This window comes from Lissotriton vulgaris, chromosome 12 (genome assembly GCF_964263255.1).
Source record: "Lissotriton vulgaris chromosome 12, aLisVul1.2, whole genome shotgun sequence".
NCBI lineage: Eukaryota > Metazoa > Chordata > Amphibia > Caudata > Salamandridae > Lissotriton > Lissotriton vulgaris.
The window spans coordinates 579,957,071-579,973,855 of NC_141700.1; the positions used below are offsets into that span (position 1 = coordinate 579,957,071).

Sequence of the window (16,785 nt, forward strand, 5' to 3'; positions counted from 1 at the left end):
AGAATTTTCAAAAGTTCCATAGACAAATAATCCTAACTATATATACCTACTGGCGACACGCCAGTAGGTAATATATATATATATATACATATATATATATACCCTCGCTGGTCTTATTCACAGACTTATGTAAATACTCACATGTTTCTCTAAGACACTCAGACCTAATCACATACCCACTCAAAACAAATGCACTGACTCACTCAGAGACTCATGTGTGAACTCATATAAGCGTTCATAGGCTCATGCCCTCACTCACAGATGCACGTTGAGACTCATGTGCCCACGCACATACATAGAGACTCATACACCCAGTCACATACCCACTCAGAGACTCATGCACACAGTCACAGACCCACACAGACACTCATGCTTTCACACACAGAAGCACTGAAACAACTATGCTTCCACTCACACAGCCACTTACATACACAATCAGAATCATTTATATACTTATACATTTTGAATGCGGTAGTGGCTATTGAACTTCTGCTTTTGCTTTGCATTTCCACTACGTCTTCTCGGTGATCGTGAGAACCGACGTCCTTGCGACTCCCGGCATCATCATGAAAATAGAAAATAGGTTTTAGATTTGGTTTTTATAGAAACTCAGTACAAAACATGAGTTTTGACTGTACAGTAATAAATCCCTAGTGCAAAAAACACTATATTATGTGAACATATATGTGCTTTTCAGTCTGTGAAAAAGATGCAATCGTTGCAGTTACCAACATCATTGCTACTCCCGGCATCACCACAAACACAGAAAATTGATTTTTAGAGATGGTTTTCATAGAAACTCACTAGAAAGAAAATGACTTTAAACAATACAGTAATAAACCCCTACTGTGTAAAATACTGTCAAACGTGTCAGTCAATCAATAAAACTTTATTTGGTTTGTTACAACCATAAAAGTATACACTTTACATATTATAAACCTTTATCAAAACTCATAACATAATATATAATTAAAAAACTGAAGCAGCTCCTAATCCTGGCATAAAAAGTAACCCAGCTCCTTTAAGTGCTGATCAGATTTCTTCTTAAAAATATGAATATCACAGTTGTTTCAATCATATATACACCATCCTTCTAAAATACATTACATTACTATCAGTCTTTATAATACACTCTCATATTATACTCAGTATCTGATGCACCTGTTACTCTATGCCAAGGAAAAACACCCTAATTTTACTCATAAATTTCCCCAAAGTTCAGGCTACATCTAACTATTTCAATTCCACTAGAAGATTAGCAGCTTGCATCCTATTCATAATTCTATATTTTTTAAATATCGGGCATAAAATCTCTTTCCGTATATCTATAATCGACCTACAGTCCAATAAAATAAGAACAATATCACAGTGGGTACCTAACATACAAGTACATTTACCATCGCTATTTATCATGCGGTTTTTAACCCTATTATTTCCATAACAGGGGTTTATTCCCATTCTCACTTTTAGTACCTCACGTCTTACGTGGTAGTTAGGCAACCTATCTAAATAGGGATATTGTTGTACTTCTGATTCCCGCACCTGTATCATGTGGGCCACCGATGTTTTTCGCAAGAGATATTCTCGATCACCTGTTTGGGAGATGTCGGCTCCTTGAGAGCTTAGATCTTTTTTGCCTATTATTGCATGACCTAGCTGCGGGCATAACTTTAGACCCGGTCTTCTATACTCTTTCTTCAAAGAGGCTCTTGTTTCTTCTGCCCATGACAGCTCACTAATGGCAATTTCACCTCTACACCACTGGGAGATCTTTTGGAACTCCCCTAACCCTAGGCGCTGCCAAAAGCGTATCAGGGCCATGCTGGCAGTTAGTGCTTAAGAGGTGAGTCCCAGCTCTAATCTTGCCGCTTGTACCATTGATGCCTTTGGTAGCGAGAACAAGCTTTTCAGGATATTGCCCTCTTCTTTATCCCAACATGTTTTCCCACTTAAAAGAAGTACCTTTGCCCTATATAAAAATTGTGCAGGAATCATTGCTAAGTAGGCCTTTATTAACGGCCCATCTGACATTTCACCATAAACGCTGTTGAATCTTTTTAGACTGTTCATGGTAGCCAGAGCCCTCATTTTCAAAGCCTCCAGTTGGGTGGACCATTTCAGATTACTCGTAAACCATATTACCAGGTATCTATATTCTGTCACCCTCTCTAGAAGAACTGTGCCAAGGCACCAAGGGAACCTAGTTCTGCTTTTACCAACACATAATATTTTGGCCTTCTCCATATTCACTACTAGTTTTTTGTTTAAGCAGTATTCATTAAACACATTTAATTTTCTCTGGAGACCTTTCTCTGTCTGATCCACAATCACCAGGTCGTCCGCATAAAGCAGGCAAGATATATGGTTACCTCCTACTTTTGGGCCGGCCCCTCTGTCCTCTCCTAATTTCAATGTTAGGTCTGCAATAAAAAATGAAAAAAGCAGGGGGGCCAGTACACACCCCTGCCTCAGGCCATTTCCAATCTGGATCCTCCCTGACAATCCTCCCTCCTCATCCAAGATTACCTGGGACCAGTTGTCTGAATGTAGAGCCTGTATAAGGGCTAGCAGGTCATCATGTATTTTAGAGCCTGCCAGGGTTGACCACAGCTGCTCCCTGCTCACAAGGTCGAACACCACGTGGAAGTCCACAAAGCAGTAAAAAAGATTACCCCTCTGCTCTATCGACTTCCGCGCTACCGGCCAGAGAGCAAAGCAGTGGTCCACCGTTGAATGCCCTTCTTTAAATCCACCCTGTTCAGGGGGTACTATCAAGTTATCTTCTGCCCAATCTTTCAGTAGCCCTAGGATTACTTTGTAGAATCCTTTTTCCCCAATATCCAGAAGATTTATTAGGCGATCATTTTTAGGGGAATTTACATCGCCTTTTTTATGTATCGGTCTTATAATTACCCCTTTCCAACTATCCGGCATAATTCCTGTATTTAAGATTCTCAAAAACGTCTGTGAAAGAAATTTTGCCCACCACTCTGGATTGTTTTTTATAATAACAGCAGGTATGTTATCTGGACCAGTAGCCCGTGTTACATTTAATCCAGCTATCGTGGTCTTTATATGGCCTGGGGAGAACTACCCAATATTTTCTTCCCGGACTCTTGGCCAGCTGGTTACTGGTGTTTCCCCTCTCATTGGCCATTTGCCGTAGATTTCCTCAAGGTAGATTGTCCACTTATCCTCTGGAACTGAGCATTGCATAGTCCCTACCCCTTTCCCTGTGCATTCTTGTATCATTTTCCAAAAGCCTTTGACATTTTTTTCTTATATTGCCTCTAGTAAATTCATTCAGCATATTTCTTTGAAAGATCTTTTTTTTTCTCTAATGGTTGCCATATAAGTTATCCTTAGCTTCTTTAGTTCTATTGATGCTGCATCGTTGTAACTACGCCTAAGGCGTCTTTCTTATTGCCTAATTGCGGCCTTTACTTTCCGGCACTCTTCGTGAAACCATGGCTTGTTATTTGGATCTGCTTTAGCTTTACTTGCTGAGCTCTGATTTCCCTGTTTAATTTTTATCCTCAGGCATTCTACAAGTTGCTTTATTATATCCTCATACCAGGATATATTCTCCCCTGTTGATAAATTACCTAACTCAACTGATATCAGGAATGCACTCAGATCCTTTATGTATTCTTCGCTAATTCGGGTTGTAAGCCGCTTTGGATATTCAGTATCTACTTGTAACACTTTCTGTCTCGGCGGGACTCATTTTACCTGCAATTCTATCTGTAATGGGAAGTGATCACTACCTTCTACGCTGAATATTTCAAAGTGTCGTATTAGATGAAAACACCATGCCTGCATAAAAATATAGCCTATAGGGCACATTTGCTGTCCTACTTTAAAGGTACGCCTTGCTAGCCGATACGTTTCTTTCCTGCCATTAACACATACCAACCCCGTTGCCCACAGCAGCAGGCCAAGCTCCACGTATTGTCTTGAAATGTCTCCACTGGTGAACATTGCAAACTCTATATTGAACTGCTTTTAACAATTCGCTATGCCAAGCATCAGTTTTTTGGGGGTTTAATCAATGGTTAAAGTCACCCAATATTAGGAGCACATCTCTTGGGTAGATTTCATTCAAATCCTCTAAATCTTTTTTTAGGTGTTCCAACTCCACTTTAGACTAATTTTTCCCCCTTTCTGTATATATACATTAACAATGCATAGGCCACCTTCACCTGCAATCTTATTTGGGGTCAGCACTCTACTACCTAATGCCCAATTACACTTTAATTCCAGGAGATATATATCCCTCACTATCCTTGTGGAAACCAACGTCATTTGACCACCTGATGTCCTACCTACTTGATTCTTTCTTACAGGCTTTACATGGTGGGTGAAGCCTTCAGTAACGGGGTATTCATTGCACAGCCAGGTCTCCTGTAAGCATAGAATATCGGTCTTCCCCAGGAGGTTTTTAAAACCTTCCTGAGACAGTATTCTTTTGTACCCATTAACATTCCAAGACAAGATAAATAGGCTGCGCGATGACCCACATTCTTAATCAATGTTAATCAGGTTCCCCTCTTCCTCACAATCCAGATAGGCTAGTTCTCTATACCTATTTCGAACCAGGAAATCTTCCTCCCCCGACCCTAACTTTTTAGGGATTATAGTAATTTCCAGGGCTTCCTTATTTCCCCGTCCCGCGGTAATCATTTTTATTTGCCGTTCTCCCAGCCCCGCATGGTTTTTAAGGAATTGTTTCCCTTGGGTATCCATTATCACATCCTCTCTTTTAAGTAATCTAATTCCTTCCCTTAACATCTCAGCTTCCGCTTTTTCCATTGCGACTTTTATTATTGCTGAATGGAGGAGGACCTTTGTTATTTCTTCTCCTTTTGTATTGACCAGAAATCCCACTACTTTAAAACTCTCTGTGCTAGCATATTTCAGACTGGGACATTTTGCAAATGACGAAAGTAGCTGAGAACGATTTAGCGGCTTCAATTTCTTAGCCCACTGTAAAATGTGTGCATATATGAGTTTTACACTCTATAAAAAAGAAAAGGCGCGATCATCATGATAAACAACATTATTGAGACGCCCTGAATAACCATAAAAATGGAAAATAGGTTTTAAAGATGGTTTTTAAAGAAACTTAGTGCAAAAATATGAGTTTTAACTTGTGTTTTTAAAGAAATGTGCACATAGTAATATGTGAGGTGCAATGTTTAGAACGTATTTGTTTTTGTTATTATTTTTTTATGTGCTGGTGGCCGTTGAATGTCTGGTTTTGTTTTGTGATCTTGTGACTCATTCACAACCATTGCAATGTCATCACAAAGATTCCCAAAAACTACAACAAAAAGGATCTTTGAAAAAAATATATATATATTTTGGGTAGTAGGATGGCTCTGACAAGAGCGGTTGTGCTAATTGTGTGTATATAACAGCTACACAAGACCGGATGCAGAGTTTCAGGTTACATAGAAATACCCTGTTGCCTATGTCTGTAAAGTGCACTCCATCATTTCTATAAATTGCATGCATGTCAAAACATAGTTTGTTGTTATAGATTGAGCCCATGTTATGGTCTCTGAAGAATGGAAACAACATTGAGTTTGCCAATACCATGATGATGATGAGTCTTGATGATCAAAGGTAATATCTTTCTTTACAGTCACTCACTGGGATGGATGGATCATCATCACCGGTTTACGGAAAAACTATGGCCATTTTGTGAGTGGCAAACAGGTAAACAAGTCAACAACAACCACAGCAGAACTACATGTCTGTCTAGTCTTGGTATGGCGTGGTCGAGCCAGTGTAGTGTTGTTATGCCAGAGTCCAGACAGCAGTTCATGTAAAATTGCCTCTATGTGGCTTGCTGCATAAAATTAGATCTGCTTTGTCTGTCTGTGTCAAAGAGGTATGCTACATGGAGGTTGGTTCACTCGGTGGTGCCTGCCTTGACCGTCTGCATGGCCCTGGCCTGCTGGGTGCCAATTACTATCCTTGAAAAGGAGACTCAGAGTACGCACTTTAGAAATTATGCTTGTATGTAATACTGTTGCTTCTGAAAGTGAAAGTGTTATTTTTGCACTACACACCGTACCTTATATTTTTTCTGTGGTGTTTTATTATCCCTTCCTGTTTTTCCATTGACAATTAAAGGCCGGCTTTCCTTTTACCCTGTGCGATGGAAAAACATTAACTCAGGCTTACCATAGCAATCCGCAATTCTGCATCCGCCCGGTAGGCAGTGGACAGTGTGTCTGGTCACCAAGATTGATCGACAGAGCGTCAGATGGAATGGAGGAGTATCGCGAACAAGAGAAGGAATGGCTGGATGATGGCAACTTCCCAAATTGAACAGGACAACTACAACATACAATTACAGTATCCTCTTCACTTCTCCTTATCTTCTAGCCTCTACGAGGCTTATGACGAGCTGAGCTCGTCATGAGCCACGGCGCTCCGGTGCTCATGACGAGCTCAGCTCGTCATGAGCCGTGGAACGCTCGCATGCGGGGATAATTCCCCTGCTGTGCTGAGCGTTCCACGGTAACGGGTGTGGCCGTGACAAGCTGAGCTGGTCATGAGCACAGGAGCGCCATGTTTCTGATGAGCTCAGCTCGTGGTCCCTGTAATCTCCGGATATATGGTGTGCTTGCAAACTACTGTTACTAGTCATGGTAGTATTCTGAAAAATTACAACTTCTTTCCTCAGCTTTCCTACTCTGGCATGGACGTGCGGTATTACATGCTCTTCAAAGTAACACTCTTCAACCAGTGCGGCCACCTCCACTGAGCTGAAGATCTCCCGGGCTGTTACTGCCTCTCCCCTTAAGCGCCCGCAAGGGAGCCGGGTGCGGGGTGCGGACCCTTCCCCTTCAGGTTCTTCCCGGCTCCCTTTGCCATGGTCCTGGACAGGAAAGGAAAATAAAATAGGAAAGAATGGGGAAAAGTAAATAAAAGAAAAGAGTTTAAAAAAAGTGGTTTTAAAGTAACCAAAAGTAGAAAAAAACACATAAAATAGATGTAGAAAAATAAAGAGATAGATAATGTGTAAAGAAAATTAAGAAAAAGTTAAAAGAAACAAAGGATTGCAAAGATTAAGGGGAGATTGAAAAAGCATGGCCAGAACCATAGCAATGAATGAAAAACAAGATGGCAGCGCCCATTGCGACCGCGTGGGTAAGTTTGCGCGATATTTTCACTGTGAGCACGCAAAAACGGATGCGAACACGCAATTGCGGCCCGCACGTAGGAAATGCACAACGCGAGCATGCAACTGGCACCCGGAAATGGAAATACGCAACGCGAACACTGAAAACCAGATGGCCGCACCCATGTGCAACCGCATGGGTACCTTCGCGGTCGCCGCGCTGAAAAAAAACCCTGCGAACACGCAAAGCGCCCCGCGAACACGCAAAAAAATCCACAAATTTGCGGATTTTGCGGACCGAGAATTCGCTTTCGCGTGAATTCGCAGACCGCGAATTCGCAAATTTTGCCCATACTTACAATGAAGAAAGAACCACAACTTAGAATTAGTTGAATGCTTAAATGTTGGTGTGGTTAAAGCATTCCACTCGCTTAAATAAACACAGAGATATATAATAAATAGATCAGACGTCATAGAGGTAGTTAAATGTCGAACGCAAAAAGTCCCCCAAATAATGTGGATTACGATTAGGAATATAAGTTAATATAAACTTAATAAATATGAAATTTGGTATATAGGTATAATAAATTCAAGAAACCATAAATCATGCAACAAGAAAGAGTTTCCAGTTATGTGGTAGGAGTAAGAAAACACATTAAAAGATGGCCGCCATTGATACAGCGACAGCGGAGAAGGGCGTCAGAGTACTTTAGACAATTGAACACAATTGGATAATTGTTAGCCAATAGAGAGCAGTATAAAAAGAGGAACAAAAATCCCTAACAATCAGTTGGAGACTGAGAGGCTAGCAGGACGGCTGTCTACAGGAGACCCTCTTCCTTTTCTCAAGTAAGTTCTAGAGTTAGAATAGGCTCTACTATTTTAAGTTGGATTAAAGAGTGGGAACTTTTTGGTAATTAGATTATTATTTTGGTCCCATAGCTTATGATTTTACAAGACATAGGTCAGATACCCCAAATTGATGGAAAAAAGGTGGTAAAGAGGAAAAGGCAAGAACCTTCCTCGCTAAGGTAAGATAAAGCCCATGAGGATATCACGCTAAAAAATCCTTTGTTTGATAAAAAAGATAACAATACACTATTTGGTAATAGAAGATCTGTCTTCTTATTAAAAAAAAAATTTTGAGTAAAAGAGAGGAACCTAACGGAGTAGAGCCCCTCCCGCTTATAACCCTCTGAAAATAATTAAGGTAAGGGGTCAATAAATAGCGGTGAATAATTAGAAAGGATACAAAACAGAGTAATGTATGCTTCTGCTTTTACTAACATAAAATAACCATTCTGACAGCAGATAACAAATGTTTCCGAATGACGACAGAAACAAGGAACTTGATGTAGATTAAGATAGTGATATATAAAACATACTCCATGTTTCAAGGTATTATGATCTATCAGCTAGATTCATGAAGCATTTTTGCGGGCGCAAACGGTGCGAATCGCAGAATTCGGCCGTTTGCACCCGCAAAAATGGCATTTGAAATTCATCATTGGGTCATGTACTCCCAATTTGAGAAATCGCAAAAAATTGCGATTTCTCAAATTGCGATCGCATTTAAGGAATCTCAATTTGAGATTCCTTAAATGCTATGCATGACCCAATAAAAAATTGCGAATTCGCTATTTTTTCCCCGCTATTTACCGCGAAGTCAGACTTTGTGGTAAATAGCGAAAACTGAGAAAAATGCACTTTTGTGCATTTTTCTCAGTTGTATGTAACACACACACATGTCCTTTGGACATGTGTGTGCGCAACATGAGTCTAATTTACATTTCAGGGGTGCTACAGGGTGTCCTGTGGACACCCCTAGCACCCTTGAAATCGCATCCTTATTTGCGATTAGCAAATTGTTAATCGCAAATAAGAAATAACTCCCCATTCATTCCTATGGGCCTTTAGGCCCATAGGATTAAATGGGGAGTTATTCCTTATTTGAGATTAGCAGTTTGCTAATCGCAAATAAGGAATGTGTAGGAATCGCAATTTATTTTGCGATTCCTACATGAATCCTGTTTTGCGAGTCTGTAATAGCGATTCCTTATTATTCGCTATTACAGACTCGCAAAACATGCCGATGATGAATCGGGCTGTATATACCTTTTGATATTAAAACTAAGGAATAATTTAGATATGTCATAATTCTCCTATGAAATGTACATTCTTTTTGGCAACAAAGCAGACCCTATAAATATTAGCAGGGTATACATGATATAAACCCTGAATGATGTAACAGACAAACTTATGAATGAGAGGTAACCAATAGTTACTTTTCCTCTACATGACAAAAAATAAATCTGGTGACCATGCACAATTAATAGAAGTTATCAAAACACTTAGAGATGGCAAATTAACTAGCCCTTCTTTCTTTTTTAGCACCATTCTATCTTTTATCCGAAAGTACTGAAGGATTGTAATAATACCCGTTGCCGATTGATTGAGGCTTGTAAACAGTACAAATTCAGGTTTTCAATAATACATACAGTTTGGAAAGATTAGTCCTCTTCCTAGATATTTAGTACAGGAAAGTGACTGAAATGGTATTGTCTACAGGTTACCAAATATTAGGATGATCGCTTGTATATAAATATACTTAATGGTGTTGATGATGTTTTTCACTATTGTATAGAGTTGTTTAGTAGAAATGTAAACCATGTAATCGAGGTACAAACATTTTTGATCAATGAAAGTGCAAGAACCTTAAATGAATTAAGGAGCAGTTTTTTAAGTTAAGTGATGAGAAATATATGAATGTATGAGGTATAATGTCAAAAGATAAGACGGCAGAGCATTGCATGCATTTTCTTAAAACCGGCAGAGGAATGTCAATATAAGAATACCACTTCTTTCTTTACAATAACTCAATGTCCATATTTTTGTTTAGATGTTTTTAAACTTGTAATTGTGGTCCTGAAGAAGGTGACAATATTTTAGAACACCGAAACATCGGGACAACAGTCTTTTTCAAAAAAAAAATTGTTTTATTATTATGTATTGTATATGTTTTTTTAAATAAATAACAATGGAAAAGTATTTTTAATTGATATGGATTAATAATGAAGAATATACTGGTTAATAAAATAGGTAAACATCTCATACCTGGGCATTTGTATAGTTGGTTCATTTGATTGTGTAATCACAAAGTAGTGAATTAATAGGTTGTAAATTTGGTAATCTGGACAAGATTCTATCTTACACTTTAGTCCCCTCTCTCACTTGAGAGAATAGAGACTCTGGAGGAGATAATCTCTTCCCAACTATATTAACAGGAGAAGGGATCTTTGTTTTTAGAGACTACTCCGTCTTCATCATGGTTACACTCCTCTGATGGCCTAACAGAGTACGGGCTGTATGGGAGTTGGCAATATGTCCATCTCTGGAATTAGGATGATTGGACATATGGCCATTTTTTTTAACTGTCTGTCCTCATCAGAGAAACCCTGCATTAAGGGGCAGTAAAAAAGAAATAAAGGCCCCCACGCCATTTGAGATTACTTCCATGGGGAGGCGGTTATTAACATTTTATTTTCAAAAAGAAAAACCCATTTCCATATTTTCTTTTTGCAAAGAAAAATATTAAAATATTTGTTGCAAGGCTCTGTCATATTAATGTATCCTTGACCCAAACAGCATCACAGCAGGTCCTGGCAATGCTTTATAAATGACAACCAGCTTGGTGGTTATTTATAAACCTGTCAATCGGGACATTTGGCGGGGCGACAGAGGAATTTGCTCTGTTGCCCTTGTAGAACATTGGTACAATAAATAGATTGGGCCCGGGGTTATACAATTTAATTTGGTGAAACCAAGGCTCCAAGTATTTTATAGCAATACTTAAATGGCTAGTTCAATTAGTGGCTCCCAAGTTTTTGAAGGAAATTATTTTATGGCTAGTTTGATAAGTGGGTTTACCTAGACCTGATTTTGCTTTGGAATTATGAGATCTTCAGAAACACTGTTAATCTGCCTATTTCCACAGGGAGATTTTGACATGTGAAAGCAAACAAAATCTCCATGTGAAAGTCCAAAAAGACACAAGGAATTCCAGGAGGAATTTGACCCTGCATTACTAGTGTTCTCAGTAGTTCCTCGTGTCTAAGGGAAGCTTCAGAGTTCCACTTGTATTTACCAGGTTTCTCCAGCCTTCCAGAGTTACCAGTTCTCTTGATATCAGTAACTCAGAGGGGCTGTAGTTAGCCGGTGTTAGACATGGGATTCCCAGTTATCGGAGCTATGCACCCAGGCCAGGCAGGAACCACCTCTCTAGTCAGGTTAAGCTAAAAACGAAATAAGATAACCACACACGTTTAGAAAAAGAGTGAATATTTATCTGAGTAAAACAAGACCAAAACAACAAATGTTCAATAAGTAAAAGTCGAGATATGATTTTTAAAGAACAAACCAAAAATAATGCTTAAACGTCATTAGCGGTTAAAAGGATACTTAAGATCGTGAGGGAATGATGCATATCCAAAGTTAAGTCCAACTGCGATCGACGGCAGTGGCTACAGGATCCAAACAGGTCCCACTGAAGAAACACCCTGGATGGAGCTTTTGTCGACGTCAAGAGTCTCTTGCGTCGCTGTCGAGCCATTTGAAGGTGGTCCCGCGTCAGCGTTGAGCTCCGTTGAAGTGAATGCAATATTTTGTTGTTGAGTCATGCAGAGCGTTGTCATCGCACTACGCAGCCAGTGGTAAGCCATCATTAAGCAGCCTCAGCATCGGCGTAAAAGGGCAATGCAGTGGAATTTGTCATGCAGTCAGTGCAATACGACAGTTATTGATGAAAACAGCTGCAGAATCCACATCTGAGGCCCAGAGCTTGGAGGGGCATCTCAGGCAAGAGCAGCACTCACAGAAGGCAGGGTCCAACATAATTGTAGGAAGTCTTTTGTGTCCCTTGAGACTTCAGAAAACAAGATGCAAGCCAGAACGATGGATTTAACCCAAATCTCTTGACTGGGGGTGAATTTATGATTTATTCAGCATTCCGTCCATCATTTGTTTGTAGCAATTTCTAAATATGACATTTCATTTTTGGAAAATGCGTTTATAGTTGCTTCCAATGACAAAGATTCACTTTTATAAGCATAAATATACACAGAAAGTTCTAAAGAAATTTCATTACAGTCCTACTATATAAAATCTGTGTTATAACACATTACATTAAGTATAAATAGAAGCAGAGTAGTATTCTCATAGAAACCACAAATACATTTAAGTTAATATCACAGATTAAACAAACACAATGAAAAGGCCCCGCCAGGCTTTTAAATATGTGAAAATTATCATATCCTTCTAAATTTCGAAATCCAGATCTCCATAGTTAGCAGGTCCTTCAGAATTCTTTTTTTTAACCTGTTTCTATCCCCTTCGTACAGGTTGTAATCAGTGCTGAGATTCTATGTTCCAGACTTCTTTTCCGAGCCCCTTTAAGGTCATACAAAGAAACCTCCATATTATATATCACAAATAGCCTGGATCTCCAAGCTGCAAAGGTGAGGGCCTCCGGACTTAGCCATTGGGATGTAATACATAGCTGAGCAATTGACATAGATAAAAATAAGAAAGATGTCCACTGTGGTTCTACTTCGTTGTTACACGTGTTATCTTTTACCCCCCAAGATTATCAAAACAGGAGTTATTTGAAACTGTACACTGTAATACTGAACCTCTTAATTTCTTGTTGATAAATCCTCAAATCTGGCCAAGCAAAAAACATGTGGAGACTATCTGAAAGTTGCACCCCACACCTGTTGAAATTGCCCCCCCCCCACACACCTCCCCATTTTGCCACCTTTGCTGGTGTATAATACAAATTAAAAGCTGCCATAAAGTGTTGATTTTTCAAACTAGACGTTAGGAGTGTCTATTCTTTAGCTCATATGACTGGTAGATATAGGGCCCTCAACCTTTAACCTAATCTCAAATGTAGTATTTTGTTTCTCCAAATCATCTGGCAGTTCCTGTAATAATAACTGATAAAGAGTACCATTCTTAGATTTGTGTTTTATGGCTTCCACCAGAGAAACCTGGATCACTGTGTTAGAATCCTACATACTTTTAAGGAGGAAACCTCGGAGCTGTAGATACTTCAAAAAAAAACCCTACCCAAGCCAACCCGCTCTTTCAATTTGGCAAAGGAGCAGAGTTGGCCCTTTATATATAAGTTCCCCAAAAATGTCACCCGGTTCTGCACCCATCTAGATGTCACTTGATTTTGGAACACTATTGGGAGAATTGCTGAAGCCATCATAGGGGTATACACATTCACTTTAGGAATGCCGGCTAAACATTTAACCTGTAGACAGACAATGTATGCAGCCTTTAGAACCTTTATTCTGTCTTTTTTGTAATAGCTTGGTACAGTAATCTTAGCTAAAAAACCTTTTTGCTTCATGCCCCAAGATCCGTTCACAAATCAAAGGGGTCTCTACAGGATTTATCTCTCCCCTGTTCTCCGTGATCAATATGTCCATATGCTGTATCGAACAAACCCAGTAATAAAAAGTGAAACTCAGGAGTGACCACCCTGCCCTAATCTTTGGCAAAATCATGCATTTGTCTGCCTGCCTTGGATTCTGACACCCCCACGGACTTCTAGAACATATTTTCTCCAGGCTAGATTGCCATTTTTTAATTAATTTCTAATGAGACTGTCCTAAAAATATATAGTATCTTTAGTAAAATGACCATTTTCAAAACATTGATTTTGAAACCAGGAGTGTTGACGCTCACTTATTTGACACTGTGTGATCTAAGGCAAATTAGACTAACTGCCTAATCGTCAGCCACTCCCGTAAATTAACAGCACATAATTTGGAAAAGTGAAAGGCCCGACGTTACTTACAAAGCAAATCATGGCATTTTACATTCGCGCAGGTCAGCAAGGTGCAAAGTTGAGTAAATAGGATCAACAATACCCACGTGAAACGTTTCTCTTTCATTTGAAACCCGTAAGGTCTTGGCTTGCTTGCTGTCTAACCAATCTACAACCGCGCTGCCCGACTTCTTCCTGCCCACGCTTGACATGCTGCGGCAGGTTACATCCCGAAGTAGGATTCCCGCTAAGTGAATCCGAGCTTCCTAAAGGCAGCGCGGGCCGCTGTGATCACGTCATGGTTACAAAGCGGGGCTCAAACGGGTCTTTGGGGAAAGGAGCTAAATCAGCCGAGCACTTCACAGAGCCTGGCACCGAACTGCCGACTCTTCGAAGCAGCAGCACACTGGGTTTACATAGAAACAGAATCAAAGATGCTTCCTAGCAACTAGAATGTAAACATATTGACCTTTGAGTGGGCTATGACATCACAGGTCAGGTGAAACATGGATTGAAAAATCGTAAGAAGTTTACAAGCTCGAAGTACATCATAATGAGATGGAATTTGTATGCAGGGATCCGCCATTTTGGAATGCTCTTTCTGGTAACATTATCTGACTCAGTTTTCGAGTCGTTATTAAAGAATTGACAGCTTGTTAAAAGAATACACATTTTTGATGTATTGATTCTCGTCTTATTACATTTAACTGGAACGCCTGTTTTGGTTGCGTTCCCGTGCATGGTTGAAGAGGGTATAGAGGGTATATTTTATAAAAGAGAGATGTGTTGTATTGTATTGTATTGTATTTGCATTTATATAGCGCTTACTACCCCATAGGAGGCGTCAAAGCGCTTTTTCGGCGAGTAGCAACCTACTCCGGAACCCATTAAGGATTAGGGTTGAATTAGTATAGTGAAATATGAAAGTCATTTGAGTGGTGGATAGGTTAGTCAGTTATTTGGTTTCAGAAGGATAAGGGAAGGCTAGAAGAGGAAAAAAATAAGCTTTGTATTTATAAAGCGCTTGTTACCCCTGATGGGGTGTTGAAGCGCTTTTTTAGCGAGTAGCACGCTACTCCGAAAACCCATAAAGGGTTAGTGGTGAATTAATATAGTGAAATGTGAAAGTAATTTGAGCGGTGGATATTAGTCAGATATTTGGCGTGAGAAGGATAGCGGAGGGATAGAAGAGGAAAAAAGGTTTGTATTTATATAGCACTTGTTACCCCTGATGGGGTGTTGAAGTGCTTTTTTGGCAAGTAGCACGCTACTCCAGAACCCATAAAGGATTAGTGTTGAGAATTAGTATAGTAAAATATGAAATTTGAGAATTAGACTTGTTAGTCTATTATTTTGATTGAAAAGGATAGTGGAGGGATAGAAGAGTGAAGGATTTAGACTTTTTTTTGGGGGGGAGGTCATCGCAGTAGTGGGAGGCTTGGGATGAGTAAAAAGGTATGTGGAGATGAAGAGTCAGAAGGAAGAGTTTAGAAAGGCTTGTTTTGGGGGATCGGCCTGGTAAAAGAGGTGTCAGATGATGCAATGAGGGATAGAGTAGGGGAGAGTCTAGCAAGGGTTATTTTGGGGATCATAGTAGTGGTATGGGGCTTGGGATAAATGAGATTGTGGATGTAAAGAATATACTGATAGATAGAGATGTATTGCTTTGTCTGTGATACAAAGCAGCTTGAACTTGGATCTTTTGTCAACTGGTAACCAATGCAGGACTTTCAAGGCAGGTGAGATGAGGTCTTGCGGTTTGATATGCAAGGGTAGTCTGGCAGCCGAGTTCTGAATCTGTTGTAGTCTTTTCATGGTCGTTAAGGTGATCCATGGTAGAGGCTGTTGGCGTAATCGAGTTTGGACAGAACAAGGGAGAGGGTAGCTTGGATCTTGCGTGGAAATCCCAAATGGGGGAAGATTAGTCACAGAGTTTTCTTATTGACAAAGCTTGATCTTGCTAGTTTGTCTACTTGGGCATTCATCGATAGCTTGGAGTCCATGGCCATTCCGAGGTTTCTTACTTCCTTTGATGCTTTAGGTGGTGATCCCAGTTCATCGGGCCAGGTGGCAAGTGGGTCAATGTTTCCAATCATCACACATGAGATGGCTCCAAGTCATCCACCAATCTAGGGCTCTGAGACAACTGGAAATTTGGAGAGTTTCCAATGTCCTTGGGGCATTCCAATTGAAGGCGTATTTGTGTGTCATCTGCATAGTTATAGCACGTGAGGTGAAATTGATTGATCAGTACCGGTAATGACTTCATGTAGTTATTGAAAAGCATAGGCAAGATGATAGAGCCTTGAGGGACCCCTGCTTTTGTGGAGTTTGGTTTGGACGAGAAAGGTGGGGTATGGATGACATTAGTTCTGTTTCTAAGGTGGGACGCGATACAGTCTAGAGCAGTCCACTCTATGTCTGCTTCATAGAGTCTTTGTTTCAGAGTGTCATGATCAACTCTGTCAAAGGCAGCTGAGAGGTCCAAGAGGAGTAGCACAGCAACCCCGTTGCAGTCAATTGTGTTCTTCAGGTCATCCCAGATGACAAGAAGGGCAGGTTCTGTGCCTCTTCCCGGAGGAAATCCTGTTTGGAAGTCTGAAAGTATGGCATTCTCTTCAATAAATTGTGACATCTGATCGAACTCTGCTCTTTCTATCAGTTTGCCCAGGAAAGGTCCATATATAATGGGTCCGTAGTTGTTAGGGTTCAGCAGGTCCAAGTTTGTTTTCTTCAGTAAAGGGCGTATGTATGACTTTTTGAGTTCTTCTGGAAATATTCTGGTAGTTAAGGAATTGTTGATGATTCTTCTTAC

The 16,785-nt window shown here is 40.0% G+C and overlaps 1 protein-coding gene across 1 annotated transcript in view; it reads right to left on the bottom strand.

Moving 5' to 3' along the window:
* C12H16orf78 (chromosome 12 C16orf78 homolog) overlaps positions 1–14,182 on the bottom strand; it is a 202,312-nt gene extending 188,130 nt beyond the window's left edge. The window contains exon 1 of the mRNA XM_086946501.1: positions 14,078–14,182. Within this exon, the coding sequence (XP_086802627.1) occupies positions 14,078–14,182 (105 nt within the window). The remainder of the gene's footprint in view (positions 1–14,077) is intronic.
* Positions 14,183–16,785: the final 2,603 nt, after the last annotated feature.